The sequence below is a fragment of the Balaenoptera physalus genome (genome assembly GCF_965194825.1).
Source record: "Balaenoptera physalus genome assembly, chromosome: 13".
NCBI classification, from domain to species: Eukaryota; Metazoa; Chordata; class Mammalia; order Artiodactyla; family Balaenopteridae; genus Balaenoptera; species Balaenoptera physalus.
This window is the reverse complement of record NC_138892.1, coordinates 14284711-14307849: the sequence shown is the minus strand read 5'-3', so window position 1 is coordinate 14307849 and position 23139 is coordinate 14284711. Positions and strand designations below refer to the sequence as shown.

The following is a 23139-nucleotide window of genomic DNA, read 5'->3' as shown; positions in this document are numbered from 1 at the left end:
AGTAGAAAATAAGTTATTCATATCCATATCTACAGCACCTGGCACAAAGTAGGCCCTCAATAAATGTTTTCATTTGAATTAAATGACTGGATTTGGGGAGCCAACATGAGCCAAAACAGCCGGCAGCAGGTAGCAGGAAGAATAACCACACAAGCTGGTTCTTGTGCTGGGAGGCCTGACGCTTTCCAGAAAGCCAAAACAGGGCGGGGTGGGGGGGAACAAAACAAAGAATAAAAGCCCATTCTTTTTGCTCTTCTGCACCCTTCTCTCTCTCTCTCACCACACTGCACACAAAGCTCCGAGCCAATCATCCCCCTGAAGGGCGCTGCCCCATCCAGCTTCCCTCTGCCACCGCCCACCAGGGCCTTCCTTACCCTACCTTTAGATCAGACACGTCTCTGTAGCACTGCTCAGAGCGGGTGTGGTCTGACAGCTGCACGTTCCAGAAGCAGGGGAGCTGATACACGAGGAAGGGGTTTTGTTTGATGACAGCGTTGAAAATATCCTAGGGGATAAAAGCCAGAGATACAGTCAGATGGGCTGAGCTTGTGATGCTGGCTCTTGAGGCACCGCATCTCCTGTGCAATCTCTCTTGAGCCCCCTGCTCGGAGCACAGGCTCACTTGCACTGCAGGGCATTTCCCTTGCCTTTTATCTCTAGAAACCAAGCAGTCACGTTTGAATAGAGAGGGGGGAATGCCCCACACTGACTTGAAGCTCACGGGTCCTGCTGGTCTCAGTGAGCACCATCCAGCAAAGGGGGCAGACACGGAGCGTCTTTTCCACCCGAGCCAGCATATAATAAATGAAGTCACTTTTCCGCCCCTCTTCTCACCTCACCGGGGAACCCTGTGTCATCCATCCTGAGCCTCCTGGAGAGGAAACTGCGTGATGACAGGTTGCTCTGCTCATTGAGGGCCTGAGACAAATTACAGATCCTGCTTCAGGAGCATTCCCTGGGGCGCGGGGCAGACTCGGTGATGGATGCACCTGGGATTCCTGCGGGCCAGGGTGTCTGTGCCCGTGCTCCCCATTTCCAAATCCAACTCTGACTTTTCTAGGGAGGCTTTACTTCTTTCCAGCTCTTCTCCAAGCTCTTGCACCAGGCAGGCCACACATATTAACTAGCTGCTGACAGGTGGTGTTGGGAGGTGAATTATGGGCCTTCGCAGAAGGAGATGGCTGAATAAACTATCCTCATTGGACATGGACAGGCAATTGCTAGCTTTTGGGGACACACTCAAGTCATTATGACCTGACTTGAAATATGATGATGGAGGACAATTTTCCCCTCAGGTTTAAAACAGCTACCTGGGTAATTTTTAACTCATTCATTATACCATATCTCACGTTTGAAAAAGGAAATTAGTTTCTGGCTGCTTGGGAAATACAGAATAATAACAATGCTAAAAAAATACAGTAAACTAACACCACAGAGTTTCTTGTTTCCTCCACATTAGAAAACTTTGCAAAAATTCAACAAATCAGACAACTGAATGTTGATCAAAAAAAGGGAGAGTGAGCTTGCTTTCTGGTTAAACAGGAAAGGATAAAATGCAGAGAACTCACAGAAATCATCTTTACATTTCAAGATGGCCATTTATACCATGGGAAACTCATAATCTAGATGTGTGACCCTGGTAGATTCAACGTCAAAGGCTCAGGCCTCTGCATTTCTTAGCCAAAATGAGAAATGGGGTTTTAATGAATTTATGTTAATAGTTTGGTGGAGTTCATGGGCTTCTTCAGATTACCTGGATTAAAAGCTGGTTTCACCAGCCAAGGAGGTTTGTCCCTTCTATTTAAATGCATTTCCCTTGAGGATGGGGTCATAGTATAGGATCTAAGCAAAAGGTTTGCTTCAAAAGTTAGATTCTATTTGCCAGAAAGGAAAATGGAATCTTGTCTGGGAAATATTCCTTGGTCTTCTGGAATCTCAGGGGGCAGGCACTGGATATTCTACACCAAGATGAAGACGGTGACCTCCTAACACACCAAATTATCATTTACTTATGACTCTTCTTCAATAAACTGTGAGCTCTCTGAGGCCAAGGACTGTGTCCTTCATTTATCTCTGTAATCCTATTTCTGAACATATTCCCTGGCACGCACTGTGTGCAGGGCAAGTCTGCTGAACACGCACACGAGCGAACAAGGGGAATGAACTAAGGGGAGTGCTGTTGTCTGAGGCTGGCAAGTACAAGGCAGATCTATCCAAGTAAGCAGTCATACAGATCTGGAAAAACAATGCAGACTCAGCCACTTGCCAATTTTGAGAAACAGCACCAGGGAGCTCAGGAATAACCGTACCTTCTAAGCTGGCTACTCACCTGATCAGCTAAGGATGTGGAGAGCATGCCCATCAACTCCCTCTCTGCGGTCAGCCTCCACATCTGCTCCCACTTCATCTTCCGCAGCTTGTCCAGAAGCAGCAGGATCACCCCTAGACCACAGTACAGGATGGAAGAGAGGAAAAACACGACAGTAAGAGAGACAGCCAGGCACGCGTGTCCACGTGTTCTGGAGATGAACACGCCTGGATTCACCCCAGGCTCTGCCAGGTACTCAGGATGAGACGTAAACAATCTCTCTGAAATATCCTCATTGCGTGGAGAACATTAACACAGACCTCAGAAGCTGTCCCAAGGACTGAGTGAGATGGGCGAAGGAGCCCAGCACGCCCTGGAGACGGATGGTGGTGATGGCTGCACCACAACGTGAATGCCCCAAATGCCACTGAACTGCACACTGAAAGATGGTTACAATGGCATTTTTATGTTATGTTTATTTTACCACCAAAAAAAAAAAAAAAAAAAAAAGCCTAGCACTGCACCTGACACATAGTACCTCACCTGTAAGCATAGATTCTCTCCTATGTTTTTCTCCAGATATATGACAACCTACCTAGGGTTAGCTGATGGATGGTGTTTATACAACATATGCCATTTATCTTTACAGAAACAAAGCAGATCCTCTCTGACTTTATTCTGGGTATGTCTTTGCCAATTTGCTTTATACCTACTGATAAGCCATATGAGCTCGTTGCAGTAGTCCTGGTTTCAACAGACTTCTTTGGTCCAACAGAATCAACACAGATGGAAACTATGGTGAAGGCTCTGCTGATGCTGGGTGTTCAAGATGGGGCTCCAACAGCCTTTGGGTTCATAAGAAACTAATAGTCAGAGGCTGCTTCCTCCTCCTTTCCATCTTCTTTTTTGTGGGGTTAGTTTTCATGGGGAGGGACCTGAATGAAGGGCGGACTGTCTAGGAAGGGAAATTGCCACTGTATATACCTTTGTATTTTTTAAAATGTTAAAAACAACTAAATGTATTATTCAGGTAAAAATACATTAGTAAAAGTCTAAAAAGAAAAATACATTTTGGCTTAGCTGAATGGCTTAGGAGCAAATGCCTATCACCAGGTCGGTGAGAGCATGCAGAGACAGTACAGAGCACAGAGCACAGAACAAGAGCAAGAGAATGTCCCTGCAGGCCACCGCAGTTACTTTGGTGGATGGAATTGTGGCCCCGATGGCCTCCCAAATCAATCCTCCTCAGGAAGCTTAGCTCAGCAGAACAGTCAGTGGAGAAAACTCCAGGCAGCTGAAAAATGATCTTAGTTGATACCTAGTACATTTTCTAAGATTGTCGGAAAGAAACTGATTCCCCAAATCACACATAAATGGCAACACTGAGACTTTTTTCTACTTATTCCAGTGGCACATACTTGGAGAAAAAGTATATTCACTACTTTTTAAAAAATAAATTTATTTATTTATTTATTTTTAGCTGCAGTGGGTCTTCGTTACTGCGAGTGGGCTTTCTCTAGTTGCGGCGAGTGGGCTCCTCATTGTGGTGGCTTCTCTTTTTGCAGAGTACGGGCTCTAGAGCGCAGGTTTAGTAGTTGTGGCGCACGGGCTTAGTTGCTCTGCGGCATGTGGGATCTTCCTGGACCAGGGCTCGAACCTGTGTCCCCTGCATTGGCGGGCGAATTCTTAACCACTGCACCACCAGGGAAGCCCAAAAGTACATTCACTATTTAGTGAAAGGTGTTTGCTCAGGTAGGGAGAGTTGAAATAGAATATATATGGTTATGGGAAGAATGGGATAATACACAGAGATCTGAACTTTTAAGTCAGAAGGGCAAATCATATTTATCGCATATCTCCCTTGTGCTTTGTTAGGTTTTTTGCACATTGATAAGGTAAATATTGTCATCCTTATTTTGCAGGTGGGGAAACTGAGGGGGGCAGGTGGGTCACACGCTTAAACAGTTCACAGTACAAGAGCAGCTCTACGAGATCCAAACTTAGATCTGCCTGACTCCAAAGCTGGTGCTTCTTCAGCTATACCACACAGACCAGAGCCCCAGCAATGCCTCTGGGGAGTTCTGTGACTCAGGCCAAGACCTTCTCCTTTTCTGACTTTTGGTTTCTACCTGGGTAAAAGGAGGAAAATGCTACTTGCCTTGCAAACTCAGAAAACTGCCACGCCCCCTAGTGGTAGGCTGGTAAATGTTTAACCACCAGCTAGCTCTTCAGGGGAAAACCACCCCAAACCTTGATTTGTAGCGACTGCTGATTGCCATGGTGTAAATACTCTCATTGTGGCCGATTTCAAGCTACTGATGTGATATCATCAAACAAGCAGTTGGGAAGGACTGAGCACAACTGGCCCTCCTGAGCTAGGGGGAGTTAGGTCCAGCACACCACTGGAAGTGTTCCCCAAACACGGGAGGAATTTTAGAAACAGCAAAATTCACCACAAGGGTATTATTTGATTGCTTCTTTGGGGGAGAAAGGAAAGAAAAAGTGACAGCGTTACAAAACAAGAGAATGTAGTGATGGAGTCAAGAAAATAGATTCCAGTCACACATATGAAAGAGAATTTCACTAAATCTTATTGCAGAAACTAATGGTAATTAGATTTAGAATTAGGGCTAGATGCTCCAATATATAGAAAAAATGAGGACTGCAGAAACTATAAACAATGACGAAAGATACTTATGAACACTGTGAAGCCTCTAGAGGCATCAATGGTAGATCTATCAGTCTCTGGAGACTGAGCTGAGAATTGATGCTTTTAAACGGTGTTAAGACTTAGCAAGTCCCAAGTGGCAGATGTGACTCCATATAGTTGGCCAGGCTAGTTGAAAAGAGGTGGGGGGTGGGGGTGGTCCAGAACAGAAGACTAAAGGCAGAAATGTAGGGTCCTTCTCCCAGTTACCCAACCTTCTCCTTTGTGTGATTTTAATTTAATTTTTAGAAGCATGAACTATTTCAAACTAACAGAAAAGTACAGAGACTAATATGACAAATACCTACCACCCCGATTTAATAAATGTTAATATACTGCCACATTTGCTGTTTATAATAAAATGTCACAGGTAAATGAGAAGCTCCTCCATCCCACTGTAGCCCTCCCTTTCCCAAGGGTAACCAGTATCCTGGAGTGACTGGGTTTCATTTTCCTGCATGTTTTTTTAATTTGTATTCTTTATGCATATATTAATAAACAATATACAGTGTTTTCAGTATGTTTCACAGTGCATATTTTCTACTCTAACTTACCTTTTCACCCAATGTATGGCTTTTAAGAGTTAATCATGTTACGGTTTCAGTATCTAGTTTATTCATTGTAATCACTTTATTCATTCCTTGTATAGCTACACCACAATTTATTTATGCATTCCGCTGCGGAAGGACATTTTGGCTGTTTCCCATGTTTCTGTTCTTATAAACAATGCTGCAATAAACATCCTAATCCCAATTCACTGGGCACACTTCTGAGCGCTCAGCGGGGGTACAGCCTCCCACGTTGTACAAGGATTGCTGTGTTGATGGTGCTATTTGTCTTGAAACATCTTGAATTGCCCCATCTTCCTTTTCTCTTACAATTTAGGCCATCACGGAGACTCATGGAGTCTACATTTAAAGTGCCTTTCACATCTCTTCTTTTACTCACTCATTCAACAGTTATTTATTGAGCACCTACTATGTGCAACCTAACTGAAATTTCTTTTTTAAAAAAATTGATGGGGGTAACACTGGTTTATAACATTATATAAGTTTCATGTGCACAACATTATACACACATAGATACAGAGAATAGAGTCGTGGTTATCAGAGGGGGAGGTGGAGAGGGTGAAATGGATAAAAGGGGTCAACTGTAGGGTGATGGATGGAAACTAAACTTTTGGTGCTGAGCACACTGCAGCGTATACAGATGCTGAAATACAATGTGCACACAGTTCACTTTAGAGGTACCTTTTGAGTAACTCCTACAGTTCTATTCACTGGGTTAACTGGGGACTCAGCAGCTTGTAAAACACAGTCCTTGTTCTTGGGGAGCAAGGCCTAACAGGGAAGGGAGATGGGTAACCAAGAAAATGGAAAAGAGTGACAGAGAGGAGATGTGTGAAGAACCATGGGAGCTGGGGACAGGGGAACTGATTGTGATCTGGGTGTGGGGGGAGCATTAGGGAAAAGCTTCCTGAAATAACTAATGTCGAAACTGAAATCTAAAAGAGGCAGAGGATTACCTGCTGAAGGTCAGGCCAGACAGACTTCTCCCTCCAGGGCTGTGAATGTCAATCAGGCAGCAGATCTTTTCTAACACATTTGAATAGCAGACCTTAAAAGGTAATGACCCATTTCCCTCTCTTCTCTCAAAAAAGACAATTAAAAAGAGGCTGCATAAAGCTGTCTAGCATTTGTCTTTGTTCATAAATCTATAATTAACCACAGGTTATTTGTGTAATAAATATTCCCGTAACCTCACACTGATGCAGTAGAATGAAGTCCAGGAACACAGGAATTTTTGCAGCTATCACAGAAGGGAGCTGTATGTAACATGAAAACTGTGCTGGACTTGGAAACGTAAGTCCTGGGTTTGAGTCCTGATATGATCACTTATTGCAATATCTCTTTAAAAAAGTCACTGGGATCCTGAGCCCCAGTTCCTTATTTGTAATAAGGGGACAATCCCACATTAACTCCAAGATGATTATAAGGACTTAAAAATTATATCTTTCAAAGCATCTGGTATATGCCATGATTTATTATTTCCTATCTTGAGGTAAAGATTCTATGACATCAAAAAAAAAAAAAAAAGTACTGAGTACAATAGGAACAGTACTCAATATTGCTGACTTGAGAAATATTCATTGAGAATAAATGTCCATACCCAAAAACTTCTCTATGAGCCTGAACTCACTGGTCTCTCTAAAAATCTCCTTGTGCGTGTAGAATGCACTGGACGCTTAAAAATTGTGACATATTGCCAGGTCCATATTGCTTCTTAGTCTTCTGTCAATCGTCACTTAGGGTGTCACCACCAGCATGACTAAGATGTCCCTTGGGGTTATTGCAAGCGGCCACTAAGGGATACAACCCACAGGAAGAAAAGAAATTGATGGAAAGAAAATCCACCCCAAGAACAATCATGTGAGCAAATTACGTTCTTAAGCAGCTAAGCAGTCTGTTTAAGCTGTTAAATATAATCACACGAACATGTACTTATAAAAGAATCTGCCTGTTTCTTCAAAGGTTGGGAGTTTGTACCCAGATTGTACAAGGCTAAAAAAACAACATTTCTAGGGAAACATAACTCTAACTACTTATTGACCTAACTCCTATGGTGCTGGGGAGATACCCTAATTAACGATTGTGAAGGCCTTTGGAAATATGAAGTGGTACCTAAAAGTTTGTAAATAACAGTTACAGAAACTATACATTTCTTCATTAAGGTACCTAATTATCACTCATTAAACTTGCTTGATTCCCACTCGAATTAATACAAATCATGTGCACACACGCAATGTGGGAACAAGCTTTTTAAGTGAACACTAGTTAAAATGATGAAAATGGCTCCTTCTGAAATTGGACCCTTTCAAGCTGAAACAACACAGCTTTGGCTTTGGAATAAGTGCCCCCAGACAGACGTTGACACTGCTTCCCTGCTGTCAGGGGGACAGGAGTGCCAAAAAGCTTGACTCTGGCCTTTGCTGCTGCGTGATCTGCCCTTTCCATACTTGCCACTGGGGTCTGGGAGCATGGCGCAAGCCCCAGCACTCTGCACAGAGGCAAAAATGCCTTGAATTTGAAAGGCCCTCCCAACGGAGCTGGCTGGGATGCGTGGGGCTCACACAGCCTTACCTACTCCTGCTGTGCTGGGAGCTTAAGAGACCAACGCTAAATAAATAAATGAATAAATAAATTAAAAATCAAAGGCTTCTCCTGTGAACATCTGGTCCAGAGGAAGGGCGTTGTTTCATCTGTGGATCAGAGGACAATTTTTTTTCCCAAACTGAATATGTAGTAACATCTCGGTAGCCAATATGGCAGGGAAAGGGAGCTGGACGTGGATGTGGAGAGAGAAAATAATGCTTTTTTAAAAAAATGAGCCAGATATTGATTTTTATCGATGCAACTGTAAAAGGGAGGACAGACTAAAAGCGGTGACAATGCTGATGACTGCCACCTACTATTTATTAAGCAACTGCTGCATCCTAAAGACAAGGTGCGCAACCTAGATGACCTCTGCCTCTTACGACAAGCCTGCAAGGTCGATGGAATTATCCCCATTTTTGAGATGAAGAAACTAAGGCTCGCACTTAGCTAGTGAGTGGCAAAATTAGTCTCACTCTTAGACCTGTGGTCTTTCAGCCACGCCACGCTGCCTCCTGGTGTGCGTGTGTGTCTGTGTACATGCCCATAGTAAATACGGCGAGACTTTGCTGAATCGGTGGCCTAAAACCAAAACAAGTCAGGGAGCTCCTGGAGGAAGAGTAATGTGAATGTTTGGGGGACTGTGAAGACCACAGGCCAGAACCAGACTGCATGTGTCAGAACCCGGGAGAGACCAAGCATACAAGGCCAGGAGAGGCAGGGTGGCCCTGTGTCACTGAAGCTGCTCGCATAGGTGGGTTCTAACCCGGTATAAGGGACCATGGGGTGCAGTCAAGAAATATTTAAATCAGCACACTGTTCCAGAGCTAACTTATATCAACTCTCCCTCCCACACGGCACAGAAGTCCTCTTCTTTCTGCATCTGAGTCCACAACCTCTCAGCCTGCGTTGGACCACCTCTTGCAGGCCAGGAGAACGCCTTAAAACCCTTTCAACGAATGGACAACCGTAAGCTCATGTTATGAAAACCTGCTGTTTAAGAGGAGGTTCTGCCTTGTTTTCTTTCTTTCTTTCCATGGAGCCAGCTTTCATGCTTCAGCCAAGCTAAAGAATATGGCTAGAACTGACTTGGTCAATTCTGATCATGTGCTTCCTTAATTCAGAAGAAGAAACTGAGGTCCAAAGTGGCTACCTGATGCCTTCAGACCAGTTCAGAGCAGGTTTCAGATTAAACCTTTTATTCCTCAAGGCAGTGTTTTCCATGGCCTTCTGCAGGATGCTAATAGGTGTTGTGGGAAGCAGGGTTAGCTGTGTTAAATAAGTTTAGGAGATGGTGGGTTAAATAAAGTTAAACTGTTGGTTTTATCAGTGTGCATGGCGAATCTCAAAGGTGGTTACCACATCCAACATTTCCTAGACTTATTTACCAGGACCTCTTCCCCGCGCCCCTGCTCTCCCCCAGGAAGCTGGTAGAATATTGCTTTTCCCTTCACTTCCACCTGCATTTTCTCAGCTCTCCACCTGCACAGTAAGGGCTGATACACGAAAATGAAGATTTATTCTTTGGTCCTTTAGCATTTCTTGTGGCTTCACTGGCTTGAACCAGAGAAACAAAACTTTAAGTGGGCACTGAGTGGTTGGCTACACAGGAGGCTCTGGGGAAGATGCCGGCCCTCATCCTGGAAATGTTTATGACAATGACCCACATAATTTCGACTTTCCTCTCTTCTGCTTTGAAGCACTAGAATTCTCTTCTCATGCATGATGACCCCATAGAAGGTGAGTTTATTAAAATACACTTACTTTAAAATCCCCTGCTGATTTTACCTAGGACTCACTTTTGATCATAAAAAGCGAAAGTAGAACCTTTTAATTTATAAGTGTTTTTTCTTCTCAAAAGCTCTTTATCAGAGAGAGAAAATGGAAATCCTTCCACCTGAAGCCTTCCCTGACTTTGCTGGGATTTCTGAAAGGGTGGATGGATGGAGTATAAAGGGCTGCTCAGACCTTATAAAAGGCTGGTCACTCACTCACTCATTAATTCACTCAATAAATGTCCATCAAGCGACTTCTATGCGCCAGGCACTAGGTACACAGAAATGGAAAACACAGTGGTCCCTGCTCTGAAGCATCTGGAGGTGCTGTGGGCACTGAAATAGAGAGGTGTGTTCTGGGCAAGCAAGGTTGGTTCTTTTAAAAGGAGGTGGGTTCAGATCTCATGTCATGGGGAGCGGTCCTTTAAGAGAACAGAATTGTACCATATCTCTTCCTCTCACTGAACAGAACTGTGATGGGACTGAGAACATAAAGGCTTTGGTGGCTGGCAAATACTTTTTAACCAAGATTTTTATAAGTAAACTTTTTATTGAAGTATAATATACATTCAGAAAAGTACACAGATCCTAAGTACACAACGTGATGAACTTTCACAAAGTGAAACCACCATTGTAATTAGAATCTGGACCAAGAAACAGAACATCATGAACAGACTAGAATCCCCCTTATATTCACACATACACCCACTGTCCTGCCATTATCCTGAATTCTTACACCATAGTTCAGTTTTATCAGATTCTGAATTATATATAAATCAAATCATACAGTATTCACCCTTCTTATAACTGGCCTTTTGGCTCGGTATTATTTCTGTGAAGCCCATTTGCATGACTGCATGTTGTTGTAGTCTGTTCATTTAATTCTGTATCGTTACCTACACTATGAATATATCTCACCCTAGTTATCCATTACCTTGCTGATGGACACGTGGGATGCTTCCAGTTTTGAAAGCTGTTATAAACATTCTTGAACATGTCTTTTGGTGTCATTTGTATGCATTTCTGTTGAGTGCAAACCTACTGTAGTTAAGGTAGTTATTAAAGACTCTCCAGCCTGTCTCAGTTTGAAGAAAGTATTTTCTGGATCTGTACAGGGAAAAAATATAGAGTGTCCAAGGTGTTGATCTTAAAATGACCACTGAACAAAACGGAGCATGTTTTGATGCTCAGAAAAGCCAGAGGTAGATGCAAGAGCTGAGCAGAGAGCCACAGAACCTGCCTGGGGGTCCACAGCCCCACGGGCTTTCTATCAGGTACTGAAAAATAACTACTCCCTGAACAGAAGTCAGATCTGCTGCCTGGCTTGCTGGAATGGAGATTTTAATTCTTATCAAATAATGAGCCTTCATCTCCCTACCGGCCTGGCTGGATGCTTCACTGCACAAGATGATGTCTCATTTGCTCACCAAGAAGGGTGAGACGGCTCGGATGGCCGGGCAGTGCGGACCCGCTGCACGTGCGCTAGAGCCTGACTGAACGCCGAGCTAATGGACTGTGGAAGGGCAACGAGCATTCCTGCCATTTCCAGCTTAAACAAAGTGAACCCACACGGAAGGGCACACTACGTATCTTTTCATCATTCAATCGTTCACGCACACGAGGAACAAGCAGGCGCTGAAAGAACATCCGGGGAGGTATGCAGAGCTCGCGACCATCACAGACGGAATCGCCTGGGATCCCTGGTGGCAGATTCCCTGTAGGAAGCATGGCGACAGACTGGAGGGCGGGAGGAAGGAGAGTGCCATCCTCCTTGCGCACTCTCGAGTCTGGGCAGTGTTTCCAGCGGGGCGTGTCTCCCCTGCCCTGCAGCTTCCTCTGGACAGTGTTTCCAGCGGGGCCTGTCTCCCCTGCCCTGCAGCTTCCTCTGGACAGTGTTTCCAGTGGGGCCTGTCTCCCCTGCCCTGCAGCTTCCTCTGGGCAGCCGCCTCCACGGCTCTAATTCTCACTGGTGTCTGGCAGCAGCACCTCTTCTTTGTATCTTACTATGGGCTGAACTGTGCCCCCCTCCCCCAGTTCATATGTTGGAGTCCTAACCCCCCACCCAGGACCTCAGGATGTGACTATATTTGGAGGTAGGCTTTTTATAGAGGTGTTAACTTAAAATGAGGTCAGTGGAGGTTCCTAATCCAGTAGGACCAGCATCCTTATAAGAAGAGGAAACCTGGGCAGACAGGTACAGAGGGACGGCCGTGTGAAAACACAGGGACGAGACAGCCATCTCACGAGGAAAGGCCAGAGGCTTCAGAAGGAACCAACCCTTGATCTTGGACTTCCAGCCTCCAAAATGGTAAGAAGATAAATTCCTGCCGTCTAAGCCGCCCAGTTTGTGGTCCTTAGCTATGGCGGCCTTAGGAAACTAACACGTATCTCTTGGCCCAGAGCTGGTAACAGCTGCCGCTTCTGCTGGTCTCTGGTGCCTCAGTCTCCTTGCCGACACCTTCAGTGCTGTCCACCCCATAAACAGTCCCTTCATTAAAATACCTTGAATTACCTGATAAGATGATGGGATCCTGACTATTTACATGTATGTTATTTCATTGAATCCCCTGACTGCCCCTGTGAAATCGGGATGGTTACGCTTCTTTTACATGGAAGGAAAGTGAGGTTGTACAGCTCATGAGCGGCAGAGTTGAGGTTTCCATCGAGGTCTTTCTGACTCCAATGGCAGTGTGGCTGATCCTGCAGGCTTGCAGCAGGCTGAAAGAAGGGGCTGTCTCTCTGAATCAGAGGCCCGTGCAGTAGGAAGGACCCCTGGACATCATCTAGGGCAATCTCTTCATCTTCCATAAATGGGGAGACCAGGACTCAGAGGAATGAGCTGAATGCCCTAAGGTCGGGGCGCTTCTGCAAATGGCAGAATACGGACTTGAATGTAAGCCTTTGGACTCCAGCTTTAGAAATTTTTGTTGCTTCCTTGACTAGTTTGAGGATGATAGCAAGAAGAGAGTCACTTCTCAAGTCCCATATTTGGATTACGTGGGGATCTGACCACAAAGATTAAAGGTCTCAGCATCAATCCACGTGTCAGCTCCGTGCTTACTAGCTGCATGACCTTGGTTAGGTGACCTGATTACTGCTCTACGGTTCAGTGTACTCTTCTGTAAAATAGGTATAAATAATAACTCATAGAACTGTGATAAGGATGAAAAAAGATAAAGTAGACCCCTCAGCACAGTGACTAACACAAAGGCTAGTTTCAATTAAATAAGTGCTGCTGTTATTACCTGGGGCAGATTTTTTTAAAACCCAAACTAAGTTCCTATTCACCTGTAGGCACTGAATCCACCACTCATGAGCTGACCAAAAATAAATGATGACACTGATAGCTAACAAAGCTGGCAGCAGCCCACTACTAGGTACCTGCCAGGCCCCAGGCAGGGGCCCCAGGTACCGTGCTAGGGATGCCCATCACCTCTACTCCTTATAACATCCCAGAAATACTGAGTAAGTAACTGAGAAGCTAGTAAGTAAGAACCCAAACACAGTTTCATCCGGCTCCCAAGCCCATGCATTTTCTAATACTGTTGTTGATAAGATGAAGTAGGATGTGACTAGTACAGGAAACCAGGTGCAGAAAAGCACTACGTAACCCAGTCTACGCCGGCGTCGTTAAGATGCAGTGAGTGCAGATACGTACAGGTGGCCACGTATCTCACGGCCTCTGTACCCACAGTTTCCAACACCATCGGCAACTCACAGTTGGTCTGCTCAAGATGAGCATAATGACCTACACTCGTGTTGAACTGAAGTGAATTCTTTCCGGGGAGTTGGATCTCAATAAGCAAGTGTCCAGAGCAGAGGAGGGGCTGAGATGGCTCTTCTATTAATGCGAAGCCCTACTGTACCAAAGCCAACTTCAAGCAGACATTTCAATGGGGTGAGTAGGCAGTTCTGTCTCCTTGTTTCCTAGAACAACCATAGGTCTAGAGAAGGCTTTGGATTTGTTCGAGTGCTGGCCCTGTAGTGTTGTAAAGACTTGGAGGCCTGAGATGAAGATTAATTCTGGATCCGTTACTTATTTTCCATAGAACCTGGGGCCCGTGTGCGAATGTCTGTAGACTTCTCTTTCCTAGCCTGTAAAATGGTTATGGTGATATTACACTTTTTTTCTTTCCATTCAATCGATACCTGTTGAGAGTCTCCTATGTACCAGAACCCATTCTGAAAACAGAAATCCTTATCCTCGTGGAGGCTTTACACGAATAGAAGACAGACAATAAGCAAAGTAAGTAGGTTAAACATACCGATGATATATGATGATAATGATAGAGCATAGAAAGGCAAGAAGACTCAGGTGGGGGACCTGTTGAAATTTTCAATGGGTGGTTGGCGAAGGCTTCTCTGAGAAGGGGATGTTATTTAAGCAAAGACCTGCGGGAGGGAGCATGCCACGCTGATAATGAGGCAAGAACTCCGGCAGAATCAGCTGCAAGTGCAAAGGCCCTGAGCGAGCTGATATACTGCAGAACGGTGAGGAGTGCCTGCCTCTTGGGCTGCTGTGAAGGTTAAACAAGTAAATAATCCATTTGAAGTATCACATTCATAACAACTGCTCAATAAATGTTAGCTAGCACTAGTAACATTATTCCCGTGGGCACACAAAGGGCCCTATCTACTAGAAAGTGAATCTGGCAGGCAAGGAGGCCGTGGTAACCCTTTGGGGTCTGAACCTTCACGAATGAATGTGCTCTCCGCTCTCTGCCAGCCTGATGTGGCAAACCTACAGGCTGTCCCGTTCATGGGAGAGGATTTCCTCCAAATTGGATTAGTGGGGTGTGCACTGCATGCTGGGAAAAGAGAAGGGAGAACTAAACCCAGCTTTTTTGTGGTGTCAATCATTTCAAAGAACGTGCAAAATGATCCCTGGTTCAAGCTTTTCGGCAAGAGTGATCAGTGCCCTTCCCTTGATGACTTTTCCAGTAACACAGAAAGAAGGAAGGGGGTGGGGGAAAGTGGAACCAAGCCCTTTATCCTTTTAAGGAGCTCTTTAATGCAGGGTGAGATGTCTCCCCAGAAACAAATTTCTGCTTCTGCTAAGTGGGGGAGGGGAAGCGTGGTGAGAGCTGTACCTCCCAGCAATTGTTCCGGGGGACTCTTAGGAATCACGATAACCAAAGAGGATCCCAGATGGATGGACTCTGTATTGGGAGCAGGGGTGGGGACCAGAAAATAAAGGCGTTTGCTGGCTTCCTGCTGTTGGCTTTTAAGGGCATGCAGTCATCCTAAGCTGTGCTTACATTTTTTTCCGCCAGCCCTCTTATAACTGGATCTCTTCAGAACAATTATGAATCTCTTTAAAATCATGGAATTATACTTTAAAAACCAACCAACCAACCAACCAACCAAACTCATAGAAAAGGAGATCACATTTGTGGTTACCAGAGGTGTGGGATATGGGGAGGGGGAATTGGATGAAGGTGGTCAGAAGGTACAAACTTCCAGTTTTAAGATAAATAAGTGCTAGGGATGTAATATACAAGATAAATATTACTAACACTGCTGTATGTTACATGCGAAAGTTAAGAGAGTAAATCCTAGGAGTTCCTGTCGCAAGGAAGAATATTTTTTCCTTTCTCTTTTGTATCTATGTGAGAGGATGGATGGTCACCAAACTCACTGCAGTGATCACTTCATGATGCATGGAAGTCAAATCATTATGCTCTACACCTTAAACTTATACGGTGCTGTATGTCAATTATAACACTGGAAGAAAAAAAATCATGACATTCTGAGCTCTAACTGAGCTAAATATAATTTGCTCTTTCTCCCTCTTGCCTCCATTTACCCCCTGCTCTCTCTGCTCCTCGTCCTTCCCAGCCTTCTCTCTGGATGCCTTCCTGGACCCTGTAGCACAGCTGGCCACGTGTCTCTTCTCCACCCACAAGCTATTCCCTTACACTACCCATCTTGCTGCTCGGGGTCCCCTCGTGAGTTCTCCAGGGCAGGAGAACCCATCCCTATGGCAGGCCTGGCAGATAGACCCAGAGAACATTTACAACTGAGCTGATAAAATAAATGAATGAGTTCAGAAATTAGACAGAGGACCTGCCCAGAGGCACCTAACAAAAGTTCAATTAATATCTGCTGAATGGCTAATTGTAAAAAGGGCTTTGATACACACAAATAAACTGGTTAAAAACAGAGATAGATCCTAGAGGCTCTGTACAGTGCAGTTAGCTCGTCCTGGATGGGTGGAGCCAGGACAAATCAGGCCAGGAAGTCAAAACACTGTTCTTGTGTTAAATGACTGTCCATCTCCCAATCATAGCCAGAAGTGTCACAAACTTTGCATCAGGAAGTTCTCTCTGGCCCATCTCCTTAGCCCACTTGATACCTTTGGGCCAAAGCAGAGGGTTTTGCAAAGAGCTAGGGTCTGAAGAGCTAGGGACTGAATCTGGTCTCTGACGCTTCCTGGCTGTGTGACACTGGGACTGTCACTTAACTTCTCTGTTCTAATCTGTGAAATGGAGGCAACGATACAGTTCTTTTCTCCAGAGGCAAGTTTCCCTTGGGGAATATTCTACCCTGTGCAGAATTACTCCTGTGGATTTTTTCCTCAAATACAAGCTTTTTACTTTAATTATACAAAGATTTTGAGGTACCTCTTGGTGATAATTCCAAAAAGGGAGGAAATGGGGGAGTAGTGTGGTAAGATAAAGCAGTAGAAGGTGCTGGAACGGCCATGCTCCACAGTCCAGAGGCATCTGGATTATCCCATCTGTGTGTTGAAGGAGCCATGAGGGGCCAGAGAGAGGGGCGGGGAGATGATGTAGCGATAAATACCTCTCTAGGAAATACTGAATGATAAATGAAGGCTACTGGGAGTCCCTTTTGCCCTAGCCATCTAAGTCACAGTTGGAACACAGAATTAGGAATGTGTCCCTTGATGTCCTACAATCATATGAACATTTGGAGAGAGGATCAGTCATGGGTAGGCAAAGCAAAGCACAGTAATAAATAGCTTATTGAAATGCAAGGGGGGGTCCTGTAAAATTAGTATTGATCGAGGAATGATAAATAGGAATTAATCTTACACTAGTCATTATTACTAATTAGTAATGTACAAAAGATCACTGACGCTCTCAGTAGGGGCTGTCTTTACCACTGTGTTACAGAACAAACTCCACACTCCAAAGCATCCCATCACGGCCCAGGAAGCTCTTGCTGATTCCCAGTCTCACCTCAAGCTTCTCCTGCCCCTCACCCTGCAGTCAGTTCCAGAACAAGGCAAGCCCGTGCCCCCACTGGGGCTGTTGGGTTCTTGTTTCCAGGCCAGGCCCGTGGCCAGCTCCAATGCGCCCTTCGGGTCTCAGCTAGAACATCTCCTCAAGAGAGGTCTGTCCCTGATATCCTCAACCACAGAATCCTGCTTAATTACTTTAGGGAGTAATCACACCTGTAACTCCTTTCTTTCTTCCCTCCCTCCCCATCTCCCTCATAGGTGGGGAGTAAAGATTTTAACAGATCACATACATACATTAGTTCCATTCCTTTCCCCTTTATCTTCGGAGACATTTCTCTCCAGTTAAAAGCAGGACTAGATCTCATGCAATTTTGTCCTTTCACTGCCTAGAAAAGAAATCATATTTGCATAACAACTAAGTTGGGTGAAAGTAACCAATAATTATTGAGCATCTATACTAGTTCTAGATCATTGGGTTCCGTGCTATGTTTACAATAGCGTATTTAATCCTCACAACAGCCTATTAAGGACGTCTTCTTATTCTCATTTTCCTGATGTGGAAAGCTAAGTGGCACAGGCAAGATTCTGATCCAAGTCTGGATTCCCCAAATTATGTTCTTTCTGCTAAGCTGCAAGCTTTCACTGGTAATCTTTTTCTTAACGGGCCAGACTATATATTTTTGGCCTTGTGAGCCAAAAAGTCTCTGTTGCAACTACTCAACTTTTGCCAGTTTTAGCCCCAAAGCAGCCACAGACAAAACAAAAATGAATGGTGTGGCTGTGTGTCAATCAATCTTCATTACTGGACACTGAAATTTGAATTTCATATTTTTATGTGCCACAAAACATACTTGTCTTTTGATTTCTCTTCTCAGTTGTTAAAAAATGTGAAAACCATTCCTCTCTTGAGACAAACAAAAGCAGGTGGTGGGTAAATCTGGCATGAACCAACCCCTGCTGTAAACAGTTAAACATTCCTTAGGAAGATATGAAGTCGACTTTGAATGAGATTAAGGGTTAAATGTTTCCTCAGTACATCTGCTGCTGCTGCAACTTGACGTTAGGCTTTTCTTGAAGACAGGAGTCATGTTTTCTACTGCTTTTGTTGTCCCCTTGAGCAGAGCTGACGATAAGCCTGCCTGCACTGCACTGGGCATTCAGTCTGCGCTGAATACATGTGGGTCCGACCGGCAAAGCCTCTCTGGGAAGGACAGCAACTTGAGCCATTTCTCTCGGATAATTGTCTGAGCTGAGATTCCCTTCCTTATAGCAGGTCCTGCAGGGCTCTGCTAACCAATTCAGGATCGGCCTCGCCATTCTGATTCAGATACCTCCGACCTGCTGTGGAGAAATGTCACATACGCTGTAAGAGGAGATTGGGCAATTGAGGGCCCAGGGCGACAAGGCGGGGGCGGGGGAGGAGGAGGAGGGGATGTCTAAGCATAACGGTGGTTGACAGGAACAGATCTCAAGGAGATGACTAGGAGGCGGCTGCTCTCCTTTTCGATGATGCCACTCACATTTTTTTGCCGGGTTCTGTCAGTCCCAGGGAAAGCACAGGATGGTAATCCAGACGAGGACAGAGGTGCAAACAAACCACTGCAGGGGAATCCCTGCACCTCCTCGTCCCTACAGGTAGCCCAAGGGCTTTCTCCATCTGGGCACTTATGTGTGATAATCCCTTGCAATTGCTCCTCAGTCTTTTTTTAAGGTTTGTTTTATTTTAACTTTATTGAGGAATAATTGACACATAACTGTATTATTTAAAGTGTCCAACATGATGATCTGATACACATATATGTTGTAGAATGATTATCAAGATCAAGACAATTAATGCATCCATCGCCTCACACAGGTAACACAGGTAACTCTCCAAAGAAACTGAAATCAGTATTTTGAAGAGATGGCTACACACCATGTTCACTGCAGCATTATAGCCAAGATATGGGAAAACCTACAAGTCCTTTGAGGATGAATGGATAAAGAACAACATGAGATAGATATATATCTATAAAAGAAGATTAAGAAAATGTTTCCTCAGTATATGTATATATAATGTGTACACACACACACACGATGCAATACTATTCAGCCTTAGAAAAAAAAAGCAATCCTGCCATTTGTGATACCATGGATGAATCTGGAGGGCATTACCCTAAGTCTTTCTTGACAGTAGCCGTCTGAGGCTAGGATTCTGGTGTCACTTAAGCATCCCCAGAGTCTAGCGTGGGGCTTGATATTATTCACAGCTAATACTCAAAATATCTCGAGCTGAATGAATATACACAAATTCAAATAGCTAGGGAGTCTTGGAGTCTGGGGATGGTTAGGAAAACAGGACAAAGGGGATAAAGAGGAAAGGTACTCTTTCCTTTAGTACCCTTCCAAAGAAAGGTAGTAAAGTGCAAATGAGGGTCTTCATAATGCAATACTTGGAAAGATAAGGAAGCATTCCTACCTAGTAGATAGGATATCTGGTAGGTAGGAATCACCTGTATGATTTTATTTTTATTTTTTATTCAAGTATAATTGACTTACAATATTATGTTAGGTTTAGGTGTACACCTGGCATGGCTTTAGAAACTCCTGATGGAGGGGTCCCATATCAGAGGCTCTGATGGTTTAAGGTGAGCCCTAGACTCACGGTTTTTAAATTCTCCCCAGGTGACTTCAATGTGCAGCCATGTTTCTGAAGTATGTTCTAAAGTATGATTTTGAATAATCACGTAAACCTTACATAGAATATAGTGAGAACTGAATGAGACAAAGCATGAAAAGCACTTAGCATAGGCTTGGCACAAAGTAAACGCTCAGTGAATGTTAGCTGGTGATCCAAACACAATACTGGGCCCTCAATTCGTAGATGGCAGCAGGTTACAAGGTGGTCCACAGCTGTCTAGCCCTGTGTATCGGGGAAGGGGCTGGACTAATAACCCCCTGGGACAGATCTCAACGACTGCTCCACCAATCTCAAGCACTGAAGCCCTGAGAAGAGACTGAAAGGTAGGCCTAAGCACAGGGCTCTGTTGCTCACTAGCTCTGCTAACTTCTGAAGTCAATTAGCCTCTCTGTGCCACCATCGGCTCCTCTAAAACAGGGATTACGTGAGCGAATGCACATGAATGTGCGAGTCAAATCGAAGAGATGGAGACTGTGAACCTGAGAGACCTCCAGGAAATCAGACACCTCTTCCCATCATAAATATGCCTTCAAGGAAACCGTGCACTGAATGAATACCCGATTATTTTCTTTACGGCAGGAAGATTCAGGATCCCATGTTCCCTTTCTCTCCCTTGCACGGCAAACTGAACAACACAGGTGTCAGGGCGGCTGGGACCTGAGTGAGTGACACAGAAACCAGTGACCTTGCATAGGATCAGCAGAGTGGGGCAGAAACACTTTCGGGAAATGGCCACCTCTTATGTCCACTAACAGGCCAGGTCAATTCAATTAGCTCCAGAGCTGAAATGCCAGAGCCAGGTAGAGTTACCCACAGCAAGGAAAGGGCTCTGCGTTACTTAGCCACTGGTCCATCACTCATGGCTTCAAAGGCCTAGCTGGATCTTTTAGTCAGAGACCACCTGCCTATGTCAAAAAAAAAAAAACTGAAATTAGGTTCTGTGTTAGGTGGCTGGAGCTGCTATAGCAAAGTACTATGGGCTGTGTAGTTTATGCAACAGAAATTAATTTTCTCAGAGTTCTGGAGGCTGCTCTTATAAAAGAGATCTCACAAAACTCCCTCATGCCTTCCACCAGGAAGACGGCCGTCTGTGAACCAGGAAGTGAGCTCTCACCAGACACAGAATCTGCCGGCACCTCCTGGTCCCCAGAACTGGAATAAATTTCCATCATTTATAAGCCCCCAGCCTATGGGATTCTGCTATAGCAGCCTGAAAGGACTAAGACAGCACCATTATTCTAAATTCACAGAAGAGGACTGGGGCTTGGAGAGATGGACTGACTGCCTTAAGTCCAGATGCACAAGCAGGAAGCGACAAGCTCAGGAAGAGCGCCCAGTGTCCTGTTCTCCAGTTTGACAGATGCAGCCTTTCTAGTTCACCTGGACAATGGCAGGTGAGGACCAGCTCAGTGGAAAAGTTTTGGTTTTGCTTTTGGTTTCTTTTTGTTTTCTTTCCCATTATGCAGCACACAGCAGCCTTGTGATTTACTTATCAAAGAGGAAGAAAAACCGCGAGACTACCATCAGAACTACCGAGGAAATAGAAAGGATCATTTATAAGGAAAATAGTTCAGGCGTAAAGGTCTCTCTTAGAGAGTGAGGAGAAGTTGGGGGCAGTCTTCTTGCACTGAAGGTCAGATTCTGGAAGCCTCAAATTAATACACATTCTCTCCCGTGAGGCCGTGCAAGGGGATGGAGGAAGGAACGACAGAGTAACTCTTCTAGAACAGTGGCTTTGGCTCAGGAGGGCGGGCGATGGGAAAGCTTGCCATCTTTTCAGGATGCTGCTGGGAAAACTCTTTAGCAGCTCAGTATAATTAGAGGCTCCCCCAACCAAGTCCGATAAGCAGCGGGGCTTGCGCCTGGCTGCTCGTGAGGGTACTTCAGAGGACCCAGTACCGCTGAAGGCAATGCGGTGGGTTAAGTGCCCGGGGCCTGCTGATGGGAGCTTCTGCGTAGCGTTTGAACAGGCTGCCCCTCTGCATTAGGAGATGAAAACCTGGCTCAGGGACAAGACATAAATGGAGACAATAAAAAGGGAAGAGGAGGTTGGGTGAGGGTGGTTTCTCCCTGGGGCCTGGGGCAAAACTGTGCATTGTTTAAAACCCCACCAGCCTGCTGGATAAAGCTGAACTGCCTCTTTAGCATTCAGACCTCAGACCTGCCCAGCTCCCAGCCTCACTGCTTACCCTGCATGGACCTCCCATCTATCTCCACGGCTGGGCCAGGAATCCTAGCTACCCTGTATTGAGTGCTTCCTGTTTGCCAGGTATTTCCATTCACTTAATCTTTCCAGCAATCCTGTGAGTCTGTACTGATGCCCCTATTGTACAGATGAGGAAAGTCGGCCAAAAACCCCCCCAAAAGGAAAAAAGATGAAGGGATATTATGCCCAAGGCCATTCTACTAGAAAGGATGGAGACAGAGTTTGGGCACTTAGGCACTCCCTGTACACTGGGCAGAGTCCACATTGATTAAATTAAATAGACAAACTATGCATTGTTCCCTGACCCTGCCAAGTATTTCCACACTTGCTGCTCTGTTGGCCTGGAAGATGCACTCCACCTTCCCCACTTACAGCCCTCCTGGCTCTGACACTCTTCTCAGTGCATCCAAGCAGGTCTCTACCATAGCTCTCTGTACCATGGATGTGCCCCTCCATCACAGCAGCCAACCACATGGCATTTAATTGTCCTTAACCTCCTGATCTTTGAGTCTACGGTGGACCACCTGTAGCGGGCAGGGGGCGATGATGGTGCAAGCAGAGACTACAACTTACTTTTAATTTCCACTCCTGGTGCAGGGTCCAATGCCAGGTAGCCAGTACCTGCTGAGAGCTTTGCCTACTGAATGCGCAACACGGTAAGAACTGGGAATACAGAATGTTTCCCACCAGCAGCTTTCCATGCTCCCTTCCATGCCCAGAAAGGAAGGAGAGTAGAAGGCTGGAATTCACTTACTCATTCAACAAATATTTATTGAGAGCTTTCCATGTCCCAGATGGGGACGTAGGAATAAGTAAAACAAGATCCTTGCCCTCATGGAACTTGCATTTTTATGGGCAAAGTCAGGGATATGAGTTTCCTCTTGCTGCCATAACAAATTACCTTAGGAGCTTAAAACATATCAATTTATTATTTCACAGCTGTATAGGTCAGAAATCTAGGGGCTGGGCTGGGCTGGGATCTCTGCTTGGACTCTCACAAGGTCAAAATCAAGGTGTCAGCCAGCTTGGATCTTATCTGGAAGCTCTGGGGGGAGAATCTAGTCCAAGCTCATCGCGTTGTTAGCAGAATTCAGTTCCTTGCGGTTG

General features: G+C 45.0%; 1 protein-coding gene and 1 long non-coding RNA gene across 5 annotated transcripts in view; one reads left to right on the top strand and one right to left on the bottom strand.

The window, feature by feature from the left end:
* Nucleotides 1-23139, bottom strand: part of LARGE1 (LARGE xylosyl- and glucuronyltransferase 1) — a 603451-nt gene that overhangs the window by 86716 nt on the left and 493596 nt on the right. For all 4 annotated transcript variants that reach the window (XM_082420995.1, XM_082420992.1, XM_082420994.1 and 1 more), the window contains exons 8-9: nucleotides 2330-2442; nucleotides 380-505 (exon numbers count right to left, since the gene is read on the bottom strand). In XM_082420995.1, coding sequence (XP_082277121.1) covers nucleotides 380-505; nucleotides 2330-2442 — 239 coding nt within the window. The remainder of the gene's footprint in view (nucleotides 1-379; nucleotides 506-2329; nucleotides 2443-23139) is intronic.
* Nucleotides 1-23139, top strand: part of LOC309641222 — a 551394-nt gene that overhangs the window by 155196 nt on the left and 373059 nt on the right. The window lies entirely within an intron of this gene.